Source organism: Pristis pectinata, chromosome 1 (genome assembly GCF_009764475.1).
Source record: "Pristis pectinata isolate sPriPec2 chromosome 1, sPriPec2.1.pri, whole genome shotgun sequence".
Classification (NCBI taxonomy): Eukaryota; Metazoa; Chordata; class Chondrichthyes; order Rhinopristiformes; family Pristidae; genus Pristis; species Pristis pectinata.
Window position 1 is genome coordinate 9293971 of NC_067405.1, and position 14155 is coordinate 9308125.

Here is a 14155-nt window from a genome sequence, read left to right on the forward strand (position 1 = left end):
TATTTTAGGTGCTTAACTTAAATGAGTAAGTGGTGCTGGAAACATTTGGAGTAATCAGAGGTGAACTCTCGCTAGAGTTAGCCTGAGGGGTTTTATGTTCAGTACAGCGTGCACTCCCTTAATGTCAATCTGTAAGTGAGGAGTTGTCTTCAAAGAGTGCGCGTGGTTCTCTGAGAGCTGCTTTTTGGGTAGTTGAAGTCTGGAACTGCCTGAGAAGATGATGGAGGCAGATGCTCTCACAACATTGAAGAAGCATCTGGTTGAGCACTTGGATTGCCAGGGATTAGTGGGCTACAGACTGAGTGGTGGTAATTGGGATTAGTATGGATGAGAGCAAGGAACAAACTGCTGGAGGAACTCAGTGGGTCAGGCAGCATCTGTGGAGGGAAATGGACACTGGGTTGAGATCCTTCATCTAGTCTTGAGTATGGATGAGTATTTGATGGTCTGAATGGCCATTGTGGGCTGGAGACCCTGTTTCTGTGCTGTACAACTCCTGAGTCCATCAGAAGACGCTACAAGGGTAGATAAAGTAAGATAAGATAAGACACCTTTATTAGTCGCATATACATCGAAACACACAGTGAAATGCATCCTTTGCATAGAGTGTGCTGGGGGCAGCCCGCAAATGTCGCCACGCTTCCGGCGCCAACATAGCATGCCCACGACTTCCTAACCTGTGTGTCTTTGGAATGTGGGAGGAAACCGGAGCACCCGGAGGAAACCCACGCAGACACAGGGAGAACGTACAATCTCCTTATAGACGGTGGCAGGAATTGAACCTGGGTCGCTAGCACTGTAATAGCGTTATGCTAACCGCTACACTACTGTGCCTGCCTGCCACTGGGTAGGGACATTGCCTAGTGTGAAATATGATGTCCCATTGCTAAAGTGCAGGTCCATTGGTTGCGCTGTATTAACTGAGAACTCAGCAACTGGTGAAGATGGGTGTGGTTCATTGTGTAAATCAGAGCTCTGGATTTAATTGCATTGAGGGTCAGAATCTCCAGATAATAAAAATCAAAAACGTTGCTGGAAATTTGAACAGGTCAGGCAGCATCTGTGGAAAGGGAAGCAGTTAACTTCAATTCACCATCCACTCTAATTCACTATCCACTCCAACTCTGACCTCTCTGTCTGTGACCACCTGCACTGTTCCGATATGGCCCAATACAAGCTCAAGGACCAACACCTCATCTTCCATCAGAGGTTGCAGGACTCAATATTGAATTCTCCAACTTGCTCTTTCTTTCTGTTTGTATCAGGACAGCCCCTTTTTTCCTTTTTCTTTTGTTTGTACCATCTGGCTTTACAACATCAGCAACAAATTTAACTGACTGAGGAGCATATCTGCCTCTTAATGGCCACCTTATCTCCCCCGATCAGAGGAGTTCCCTTTGATTGACCCATTGCCCTCCACCACCTTCTCTGTCACCTAGACTAATTTATTTCTCTCTTTCTCGTCTCAGACTTGAAACACTGACTGTCTTTCTCTCTCCACAGATGCTGCCTGAACTGCTGAGTTTTTTTCCAGAATTTTTTGTTTTTATTTCAGAGTGCACAGTTATTCTGACATCAATAAAACAAGCCCAATTAACTTATTCTCATCCTAATTTTCAGATTAGTTCCATGGCTTCTTCCCTCCTGGTTTGTGAATCGTAGAGTCATAGAGTTATACAGCACAGAAACAGGCCCTTCGGCCCAACTCTGACCTCCATGCCGACTAAGTTCAGCTAGTCCAATTTGCCTATGTTTGGACAATATCCCTCTAAACCTTTCCTATCCGTACTGCAGGCTCGGTAGTGTAACGGTTAGTGTAACGCTATTACAGTGCCAGCGACTCGGATTCAATTCCGGCCGCTGTCTGTAAGGAGTTTGTACGTTCTCCCTGTGCCTGCGTGGGTTTCCTCTGGGTGCTCCGGTTTCCTCCCACATTCCAAAGACGTACAGGTTAGGAAGTTGTGGGCATGCTATGTTGGCGCTGGAAGCGTGGCGACACTTGCGGGCTGCCCCCAGAACACCCTAGCAAAAGATGCATTTCACTGTGTGTTTCGATGTACATGTGACTAATAAAGAAATCTTATCTTATCTATCCATGTATTGTGTTCAGTTCTGGTTGCCTCATTATAGGAAGGATGTGGAAGCTTTAGGGAGGGTGCAGAGGAGATTTACCAGGATGCTGCCTGGATTGGAGAGCATGTCTTATGAGGATAGGTTGAGCGAGCTAGAGCTTTTCTCTTTGGAGAGAAGGAGGATAAGAGGTGAGTTGATAGAGGTATACAAGATGATAAGAGGCATAGATCGAGCGGACAGTCAGAGATTTTTTCCCAGGGTGAAAATGGCTAACACCAAGGGGCATAATTTTAAGATGATTGGAGGAAGGTATAAGGGGGATGTCAGAGATAAGTTTTCTACACAGAAAGTGGTGGGTGCGTGGAACGCACTGCCGGCAGAGGTTGTGGGGGCAGATACATTAGGGACATTTAAGAGACTCTTAGATAGACACATGAATAATAGAGAAATGGAGGGCTATGTGGGAGGGAAGGGTTAAATAGATCTTAGAGCAGGATGAAATGTCGGCACAACATCGTGGGCTGAAGGGCCTGTACTGTGCTTTAATGCTCTATGTTCTGTGTTCTATGTACCTGCCCAAATGTCTTTTAAACATTGTAATTGTACCCACGTCTAGCACTTCCTCTGGCAGCTTGTTTCAAATAAAAACCACCGTCTGTGTGACAAAGTTGCCCCTCAGGTCCCTTTAAATCTTTCCCCTCTCACTTTAAACCTATGGCCTCTAGTTTTACACTCCCCTCCCTTGAAAAAAAGACTGTGACCATTCGCTGCTTATGATTTTATAAGCTTCTATAAGGTCACCCCTCAGCCTCCTACTCTCCATCAAAGAGTTATCCCGGCTCTTGGTGCATGGACTTGGAAGGTTGCCCAGATATACTTAAAGAGACAGTTTCTGCCACCACCACTGGGTGTTCACTTTGGCACAACTAGTGGAGCTGCTACTTTATAGCTCAAGTGGTCCGGGTTCAATCCTGACCTCTGGTACTGTCCGTGTGTTCTGCCTATTCTACCTGTGACTGCGTGGGTTTCCTCTGGGTCATCTGATTACCTTCCCCCCCCCCCCCCCACAAAGATGCATGGGTTGGTAGGTTAATTGGCCTCTGAAAATTGCCCCTAATGTGTACGTTAGTAGACGTTAGTAGAATCTGGGGGTGGGGGGAGGGGGTTGATGGAAATATGTGGAGGATGGTCAGCAGGGCCTCAATGGGCTGAAGGTCCATCTCTCCATGGGTCAACAGCACCACCCTTGCAGGTGGTGAACTCCACAGACACTCCCTCACCTCTCTTTGGATGTCCATTTCCTCTCTAATCCACTTCAGATTGATGCTCACCAATTAATGAGCTGGTTCTTGCAGTCTGCAAGCAGAGCTGCATTATGAGTGCAGAATTGGTTGGAATTTTCGGGTTCGAGGGCTCGTGGTTTAGGGCTAAGGCCATGAAAGACTTTAAAAAAAATAGAAGATTTCAAAATGGAGGCCTTGGCAGAGCAGGAGACAATGTCCCAGGCAGAGCGGTGGTGGGTGAATGGGCCAGTGCAACTTGGCACATGGCTGCAGAGTTTGGGATAGGGAAAGTGGTGTCACAGATAGACAGGTTAGTCAAGAAGATGTTGGGCACACTGGCCTTCATCAGTCAGGGCAGTGAGTATAAGATAAGATTAAGAGACAGGCACGGTAGTGTAGCAGTTGGTGTAACGCTTTACAGCGCCAGCGACCCGGGTTCAATTCTGACCGCTGCCTGTAAGGAGTTTGTACGTTCTCCCCGTGTCTGCGTGGGTTTCCTCCAGGTGCTCTGGTTTCCTCCCACATTCCAAAGACGTACAAGTTAGGAAGTTGTGGGCATGCTATGTTGGCGCCGGAAGCATGGCGACACTTGCTGTCTGCCCCCAGAACACTCTACCAAAAGATGCATCTCACTGTGTGTTTCGATGTACATGTGACTAATAAAGAAATCTTATCTAATCTTATCCAGAACTTGAGGGCCTGAGTTATAGGGACAGGTTGGGCAGGCTCGGACTTTATTCCCTGGAGCGTAGAAGACTGAGGGGTGACCTTATAGAGGTGTATAAAATCTTGAGGGGTATAGATAGGGGGAATGCATACAATCTTTTTCTCAGGGAAAGGGAATCAAAAACTAGAAGGCCCAGGTTTAGGGTGAGAGGCGAAAGATTTAAAAGGGACCTGAGGGGCAACTTTTTCACCCAGAGGGTAGTGCATATATGGAACGAGCTATCAGAGAAAGTGGTTGAGGCAGGTACAATAACAGTATTTAAAAGACATTTGGACAGGTACATGGATAGGAAAGGTTTAGAGGGATATGGGCCAAACACGGGCAAATGGGACGAGCTTAGAAGGGCATCTTGGTTGGCATGGACAGGTTGGGCTGAAGGGCCTGTTTCCGTGCTATATGACTCCATGAGTATGGGGGTGGGGGGAAAGGGAGGACCAGGTGAGCTGACCCACTCCATGTCCCAGGCTAGTCGACAGAGGAGAGAACATAACAAGAGCAGGGTATAGAATATCCTCATTATTGATCACCAGGCTTCAGTGAAACAGGAAAGAAAAATAAATACCAGATGGCTTTCATTCCGAATTGAAATGTTTTCTGTCTGCAGCAAGCTCAGCGGACACCTTCAATTAAGTCTGCACTGTGCATCTGCTGACGATTATGGCTGGTGTCGATCGTGTTACTTTTTATCAGCAGTAACCAAAATAAGTTAAGGGGCTTCTAAAAAAAAGTTAATTGCTGTCACGGCCAACAAAATCCTCTCGTATCTTTTGCCGTTGATTTTCATCCTTAGCCAACAAACACCGGGTTTCCTTACGTGATAGCCTCCTTGTCCTCTTCAGCTGTGCTTTGCATGAAAGAGTTTTCAGCCTCACAGCCTGCCTCTCCTTGAGATAAGCTTGGCGAAAGCAGAAGGGAACCTTGTACTAGCTGGGAGCGACATCTCGCTGGTGAATCTCTCCTCTCTCAGTAATCCTGTCAGGTGTGCATTGAGCGAGTGGCTCTCTTCTCTGGATGGTGATTGATAATCTGTCATGAGTGCAGACATCAAAGGGGATTGTGTGGGCGGCTCTTGGATGGTTTGATAGGGATGGTTATCTTCAGTCTTCTGTTTGACATGTGGAGGCAGGCTCCGTCAGCAGGAGGGAGAGGAGCCCAATTAGTGAGCCCAACGCTGCAGATTGAATGAAAGGACCTGAACATTTGCAACCTCGGGGCATCCAAAAATGCTTCACAGCCAATTAACTACTTTAGAATTGGTGTAATTATTTTGATGTAGGAATAGTGTTGGCCAATTTTGTGAACAGCAAAATCCCACAAATCTGCTTTTTAACATTGTGCAGGGCAGCAAGGAAACATTGGTATTGGTTTGGTATTGGTTTATTATTGTCACTAGTACCGAGGTACAGTGAAAAACTTGTCTTGCATACCGATCGTACAGGTCAATTCATTACACAGTGCAGTTACATTGGGTTAGTACAGAGTGCATTGAGGGAGTACAGGTAAGAACAATAACAGTACAGAGTAAAGTGTCACAGCTACAGAGAAAGTGCAGTGCAGTAAGCTGCAAGGTCACAACAAGGTAGATCGTGAGGTCATAGTCTGTCTCATCGTATAACTGTTCAATAGTCATATTACAGTGGGGTAGAAGCTGTCCTTAAGTCTAGTGCTACGTGCCCTCAGGCTCCTGTATCTTCTGCCTGATGGAAGAGGAGAGAAGAGAGAATGACCTGGGTGGGTGGGGTCTTTGATTATGCTGGCTGCTTCACCAAGAGAGCAAGAGGTAGAGACAAGAGTCCAAGGAGGGGAGGCTGGTGTCCGTGATGCGCTGGGCTGTGTCCACAACTCTCTACAGTTTCTTGCGGTCCCGGGCAGAGCAGTTGCCATACCAAGCTGTGATGCATCCAGGTAGGATGCTTTCTATGGTGCATCGATAAAGTTGGTGAGTGTCAAAGGGGACAAACCAAATTTCTTTAGCCTCCTGAGGAAGTAGAGGTGCTGGTGAGCTTTCTTGGCCATGGATACAAGTGGGATGTCAGACCCTGTCTGTATCTGGGGTAGATGATGGCTGCATTTGGATCAGGAACAGGGAGGCCAGTTGGTCGACATCACCAAAGTAGATTATCTAAAATTGGTAAATTGGTTTATTATTGTCATATGTCCGGAGGTACAGTGCAAAGCTTTGTTTTGCATGTCATTCATACAGATCATTTCATCCCATCAGTACAGTGAGGTAGTACAAAGGGAAAAGCAGGCACGGTAGTGTAGTGGTTAGCGTAACGCTATTACAGCGCCAGCGACCCAGGTTCAATTCCGGCCACTGTCTGTAAGGAGTTTGTACGTTGTCCCTGTGTCTGCTTGGGTTTCCTCCGGGTGCTCCGGTTTCCTCCTACATTCCAAAGAGGAAGTTGTGGGCATGCTATGTTGGCGCCGGAAGCGTGGTGACACTTGTGGGCTGCCCCCAGAACACTCTACGCAAAAAAGATGTATTTCACTGTGTGTTTCGATGTACATGTGACTAATAAAGATATCTTATCTTATCTTATGTCTTAATAAAATGTTACAGTTACAGAGAAAGTGCAGTGCAGGCAGACAATAAGGTGCAAGGCCATGACGAGGTAGATTGTACTGTTGAGAGTCCACAGTTACAACCACATTGTGGGAACTTCCTTTGTGCAAATTGGCTGCCATTACAAAGTCAAAAGGACTTAACTGGCTGAATAGCTTTGGGAAGGTCAGATGGGAGCTTGGAAGTTCTTGTGGGAATACACGTCTGTCTGTCTGTCTTTCTGCTTTGATATGTCTTGAAACCTTTCTCATCCACTCGAGTTAGCTGACAGGGCCTTGATCTAATGACACCATCTCCGACAGTGCAGCACTCCCTCAACGCTGCACCAGTAGTGACTGCCTAGAATTTTCTGTTCTGAAATGGGACTGTGAGAAGACGCCAGACAGGTTTTAGAGTTGCCGTGTTGTTGCATTCATTGTGTGCCCGACCACACTGGGTAAATCTCACTAACTTCATCTGCTAAGTGCTTGACTTGGGCCACAGGCAAGATTCAAGGAGGTCTACCATAGCAAGTCTGGCAAAGTGTGGATTGACATTGACTTGTCAAAATACCAGCATGACACTAAACCAATTAGAGTCATTGAAATTACAGCCTCAGAAGAGGCCACTGATCCAATTGCACCACGGCCAACTCTTTGAAAGTCATCCAATTAGTTGCAAACAATCAACTCATTTTACATAACTCTTCGAGTTTCCTCTTTTCCAAGTATTTATCTATATACAGTGGCTGTAGATGTCTGGGAGCACCACCACCTGCAGGTTCCCCTCCAAGTTGCACACCATCCTGATTTGGAAATATCTTGCTGTCCCTTCATCGTTGCTGGGTCTATGTCCCGGAACTTCCTTCACCAGAAGGACCGCAATGGTTCAAAAAGGCAGCTCACCAGTGCCTCCTCAAGGAATGGGCAGTAAATGCTTGGCTTGCCAGCGATCTTATGACTGAATAAATTTTTTAAAAATCCTTCCAGAGAATGAATCTACTCTGAATAAAGCGTTCATTAAGCAGCCCAGCCAGTAGAACCCGACTCCTTTCCTTCAACAAGGAGCAGAGAGAAGGGCTAAAGCATCCCAACCTACTGGTCCTGGGGATAGAGAGTGGGAATGGGATTAAACTGGATCTTAAGGGATGCACTGGCCACTCTTCATTGGTCTGGCCAACACGGTGGATCCGGTGTCAATAGCACACACATACTGAGAATATATCTTTCTTTTAAGTGTCTCTAACCTCAGGCGAGGAGAAAATAACAATTGTGCAACTGACCAAATGTATTCTTTTGGTCCAACTGCTCTCTTCAACCCACACTGAAGACGTTCCTCTCTTTTATGGGGTTTCGGAATAACTGGCAGTGGTGTGGCATGGAATTAAGGGTCTGGGCAAAACAACCTTGCAATCTTAGCAAACATAGTCTGTGGAATCCTTACTGTTCATCAGAATGATAAGAATAAAAATTGGTAAATTGGTTTATTATTGTCACATGTACCGAGGTACAGTGGAAAACTTTGCCACCCATACAGATCATTTCATAACAACAGTGCATTGAGGTAGTACAAGGGCAAACAATAACAGAATACAGAATAAAGTGTTACAGTTACAGAGAAAGTGCAGTGCAGGCAGACAATAAGGTGCAAGGCCATAACAAGGTAGATTGTGAGGTCAAAAGTGCATCTTATTTTACTAGGGAACCATTCAATAGTCTTACAACAGCAGGATAGAAGCTGTCCACGAGCCTGGTGGTTAGCTTTCTTGGTACCACCAGTACCAGGACAGGCTATTGGTGTTGTTCACTCCTAGGAACTTGAAGCTCTCAGCCATCTCGACCTCAGCACTGTTGATGTAGAGAGGAGCACGTGTACGGCCCCCTTTCTGAAGACAATGACCAGCTCTTTTGTTTTGCTGACTTTGAGGGAAAGGTTCTTGTCTTGACACCCTGCCACTAGATTCTCTATCTTCTTCCTGTACTCCAACTCATTGTTATTTGAGATCCGGCCCAACACAGTGGTGTCATCTGCAAACTTGTAGATGGAGTTAAAGTTGAATCTGGTAGATCAGAATTAGGCTGTCTCTTAAATTGTATCCAATCAAGTAAAGGATCACTAACCACTAAATCAGACAGAACATGATAAATCTCTTCACTGTATGTTTTCCCTGTTCTAAGTAAAAGTGATAATGTTTTTACAGGAAAGCTGTCACAGTGCGGAGAGTGGAGAGGAATGGAGGGTGGTAGCGAGAGTGGTGGTCTGCCACAGTTCTTCCATCTGAAACCTTTGTGATGTAGGAGTACCCTGGTGATTGCTAGGATGTGCCAATGCTCTGATGGACGTCACCCATCTCAGCCTGACAGGGCAGGAGTTGGGCTGTTCAGTCCATCGCTCTTCTACGAGCCGTTTAGGGGAAAGTCTGGGAAGCTGGGGAAATATTTCTGTTGGCACTGGGAACCTAACACTGATGTGTCTCTGGCCCCCAGTTAGAGGGATTATAAACCTTCCTGTGCAATGCTCAAATCCATTCCTCAGGGTGACCCGTTCCCTCCTCACATACCAGTCCTTTATATCTCTGAGCTGGAGTAGGATTACCGGCCGTCTTGTGCTCTTGCTGTGTCCTTTCTGCTCCCAGACCTTTGAATTCACTGCACAATGAAGAGAAGACTAATTCATTCCATCTGTCACGGGGCTGGTTTTGATTCCACATCCCGAAGGTGATGAGGGCACTGCTGTGACTTTTTTGTAATCCACTCCTTATTTTTGAAGTTGTTCAACCACAACATTGATTGCTTGTTTCATTTCAAAACTCAAAACATGGTCTGCTGGCCTACCCCACGAACTTCCTCACTGCATCCATTCCAGCTCCTCGAGTCTTTTCTCTGTTTCATTAGTCATGCTCAGTAGCTCCCGGAATTCCGAGGCACAACTTATGTCCTTGCTGGAGTCATCTCACGATCTTCTGCTCAGTTTCCCCAAGCAATACGCCTCATAGAACATAGAACATCGAACTGTACAGCACAGAACAGGCCCTTTGGCCCACAGTGTTGTGCCGACATAGCTAATCCCTCCTACACACAGAATGCCCATATCCCTCCATCTTCCTCTCATTCATGTGCCCATCCAAGCCCCTCTTAAAAGCCCCCAATGAATTTGCCTCCATCACCCCATCAGGCAACGCATTCCAAGCATCCACCACTCTCTCAGTAAAAAACATACCCCTCACGTCTCTTCTGATCCTACCCCTTTTCACCTTAAGTGCATGCCCTCTGGATTTGGATCACTAAATGTCTCCTTCGGTCTTTGTTCCTCCCACCTCCAGCTTTGGCCTCTGGTGGATCCCATTTCACTTTAGTCCTTCAGCTGCCAAAGCCAAGAAGCTCTGTAATTCTCATCCAGCACCACTCCGTCCCTTTCCTCTTTCTTACCTGGTCATACCTCAAGACCCGGCTCTCTGACCAAGCTCCAATTATCTCCCCGTGTGGTAGAGGGTCATAGAGTCATACAACACGGAAACAGGCCCTTCGGCCCAACTCATCCATGCCAACTAAGATGCCCATCTAAGCTAGGCCCATTTGCCCGTATTTGGCCCATATCCCTCTAAACTTTTCCTATCCTGTCCAAGTGTGTTTTAAATGTTGTTATTGTACCTGCCTCAACCACTGGCAGCTCATTCACTCTACGAACCACCCTCTGCGTGAAGAAGTTGCTCCTCAGGTTCCTTTTAAATCTTTTCCCTCTCAACTTTTCTCTCCAGTTCTTGATTCTATTTCCCTGGGAAAAAGACTGTGTGCATTCACCCTGTCTATGCCCCTCCTGATATTATACACCTCTTATAAACTCAGTCTCCTACGCTCCAGTGAATAAAGTCCCAGCCTACCCAACCTCTCCCTGTAACTCAGGCCCTCAAGTCCTGGCAGCATTCTTGTACATAGAACATAGAACATTACAGCACAGAACAGGCCCTTTGGCCCACAATGTTGTGCCGACATAGCTAATCCCTCCTACCTACAGAATGCCCATATCCCTCTATTTTTCTTTGCAGCCTTTCCAGCTTAATGACATCTTTCCTATAGCAGGGTGACCAAAACTGTACACAACAGTCCAAGTTCGGCCTCACCAACATCTTGTACAACCACAAAATGGTTACACTTTTTTGAAGCATTTTTAGAACATTTTGCTATGAAAGTGATGTTACTGGTATTGGTATTGGCATTGGTTTATTATTGTCACTTGTACTGGGGTACAGTGAAAAACTTGTCTTGCATACCGATCGTACAGGTCAATTCATTACACAGTGCAGTTACATTGGGTTAGTACAGAGTGCATTGATGTAGTACAGGTAAAAACAATAGCAGTACAGAGTAAAGTGTCACAGGTACAGAGAAAGTGCAGTGCAATAAGGTGCAAGGTCACAACAAGGTAGTTCGTGAGGTCAGAGTCCATCTTAACATATAAGGGAACTGTTCAATCGTCTTATCACAGTGGGATAGAAGCTGTACTTGAGCCTGGTGGTACATGCCCTCAGGCTCCTGTATCTTCTAACCGATGGAAGAGGAGAGAAGAGAGAATGACCCGGGTGGGTGGGGTCTTTGATTATGCTGGCTGCTTCACCAAGACAGTGAGAGGTAAAGAGAGTCCAAGGTAGCCTTAATTAAACTCTCCCATTCGTAGTGGCGCAGCTGGTAGAACTGCTGCCTCACAGCTCTGCAGTCCAGGGTTTGATCCTGACATCCAATGCTGTCTGTGTTTCTCCCTTTCCTCCAAGTGCTGCAGTTTCTTCCCAAATCCCAAAGGTGCGTGGTTTGGGAGGTTAATTGGTTGCTGTAAATTGCCCCCAGTGTGTAGGTGAGCCGCAGGGTAATCAGGGTGGATTTGAGGGGCAGGTGAAAGAGAATGATGCGGTTGCTCTGAGAGGTGGCTTGCACTCGATGGAATGAATGGCCTCCTGTGTTGGAAGAAAATATGAAATAAAAAACAATCCAGGTCTTCCCCAGGTTATGAACACCTGACCTATGTACAGTCAGTACATATGGACCAGTGTTTGGGAGACTGGCAGGATGGATTTGCCAGCTGCAGGAATCTTCTGCCATGTGGGAACTCGGTTTGCGGCCGCAATTCCAACTTGCGAACTGTCTGATCTGCATTACGGACAGTCCACGGGAACGGAACCCTGCTGTAACCTGGGCAGAACCTCTGTGTGTGTGTGTGTGTGTGTGTGTGTGTGTGTGTGTGTGTGTGTGTGTGTGTGTGCGCGCGCGCGCCTGTCTGTGTGCATGTGCATGTGTGTGCACACGTGTCTGTGTCTGTGCATGTGTGTGTGTGTACATGTGTGCATGTGTGTGTGTGGGCGTGTGAATGTGTGTGCATGTGTGTGTGAATGCATGGTGTGTGCATATGTGTGTGTGCACATGCGTGTGTGTGCGTGTTTCCGCATGTGTTTGTGCATGTGTGTGAATGTGTGTGTGTGTGCGCATGCTTGTGTGTGTGCACGCGTGCATGTGTACGCATGTGTGTGTGTTGGGGATCTCAAATTTTCACTGAAACTTCTCAGACCGACTGATGACCCTTCTCTCCTGTTGTGCTTTCTCTTCAGGAATGGAGGTTGGACTTTCTGGGCTTCTTGGGCTCCATGCAGTACCACCTGTGGAATTGGATTCCAGGTCCGCCAGCGTTCCTGCAGTAACCCCACACCCCGCTACGGAGGAAGAGTGTGTGTTGGCCAAAGCCGGGAAGAGCGGTGAGGTTTACAGGTTCCCAGTGCTGGGAAGCTGAATTAACGTGTCAAACCTACATCACGTTTCAGAAATGCTTTCTGGAAAAGTGTCGTCATGGAACATAGAACATAGAACAGTACAGCATGGAACAGGCCCTTTGACCCACAATGTTGTGCCAATCTAATTAAATTAGTAATCAAATGCCCAACTAAACTAATCCCTCTGCCTAAATATCCATATCCTTACATTTCCCACACATTTACGTGCCTGAGAACCTCTTGAATGCCTCTATCGTATCTGCCTCCACCACCACCTCAGGCAGCGCAATCCAGGCACCCACAGCTCTCTCTGTAAAAAACTTGCCCCGCACATCTCCTTTGAACTTACTCCCTCTCACCTAATGCGTGTCCTCTGGTATTAGACATTTCAACCCTGGGAAAAAGATACTGGCATCTATCTATGCCTCTCATAATCTTATAAAGCTCTATCAGATCTCTCTTCAGCCTCCACCACTCCAGAGAAAACAACCCAAGTTTCTCCAACCTCTCCTTATAGCATATGCCCTCTAATCCAGGCAGCATCCTGGTAAACCTCTTCTGCACCCTCTCCAAAGCCTCCACATCCTTCCTATAATGGGGTGACCAGAACTGAATGCAGTACTCCAGATGTGGCCTGACCAGAGTTTGATAAAGCTGCAGCATAACTTCCTGACTCCTGAACTCATTGCCTCGACTAATGAAGGCAAGTATGCCGTATGCCTTCTTTACCGCCCTATCAACTTGTGTAGCCACTTTCAGGGAGCTATGAACTTGGACCCCAAGATCCCTCTGCTCATCAACATTGTTAAGGGTCTTGCCATTAACAGTGAACTGTCTCTTTACATTTGATCTCCTAAGGTGCAACACTTCACATTTGGCCGGGTTAAACTCCTTCTGCCATTTCTTCGCCCATATCTGCAACTGATCTATATCCCACTGTATCCTTTGCCAGTCTCCTACACTATCCACAACACCACCAATCCTCGTATCATCTGCAAACTTACTAACCCACCCATGTACATTTTCATCCAGGTCATTTATATACATCACAAACAGCAGAGGTTCCAGTACGGATCCCTGAGGAACACCACTAGTCACAGACCTCCAGCTAGAATAAGTCCCATCGACCACCACCCTCTCTCTTCCTCAGGCACGCCAGTTCTGAATCCAAATGGCCAATTCAACATGGATTCCATGCATCTTAGTCTTCTGGGTGAGCCTCCCATGAGGGACCTTGTCAAACGCCTCACTAAAATCCACGTAGACAACATCCACAGCTCCACCTTCATCAATCACCCTCGTCACATTCTCAAAAAACTCTGTCGTTAGTAAGGCACGACTTGCCCTGCACAAACCCATGCTGACTGTCCCTGATTTGGCATTGGGGTTATGTGTTTATTTTAACTGTTCAATTTGTTAATGTCAATATCTGTTTTCTTACTGTCTGTGTAGAGAAGGGGAGAGAATGAGAGAGAGAGAGAGACAGAGACAGAAAGGAGAGGGGGAAGAATGAAAGAAAGGGTGAGGCAGAGGTGAGAGAGGAAGGGATAGAAGTTGGGAGGGGACAGAGGGAGGGAAGGAGAGATGGGAGGGAGGGCAGAGAGAGAGAGAGAGAGAAGAGGGATGGAGTGGAGAGAGAGGGAAGGAAGGAACAGAAAAAACAAAAGAAAATAGAGAGGGAAGGAATAAAGGAAAAAGAGAGAGTCAGAGGAGAAAGGGAAAAGCTGGGGGGGAAGGAGAGAGGAGGAGATTCGAGACAGAGGAAAAAGAGA

General features: G+C 46.7%; 1 protein-coding gene across 4 annotated transcripts in view; it reads left to right on the plus strand.

The window, feature by feature from the left end:
* The window catches only part of sema5ba (sema domain, seven thrombospondin repeats (type 1 and type 1-like), transmembrane domain (TM) and short cytoplasmic domain, (semaphorin) 5Ba), a 350416-nt gene that overhangs the window by 273009 nt on the left and 63252 nt on the right, over window positions 1–14155 (plus strand). For all 4 annotated transcript variants that reach the window (XM_052028256.1, XM_052028245.1, XM_052028265.1 and 1 more), the window contains one exon: window positions 12225–12368. In XM_052028256.1, coding sequence (XP_051884216.1) covers window positions 12225–12368 — 144 coding nt within the window. The remainder of the gene's footprint in view (window positions 1–12224; window positions 12369–14155) is intronic.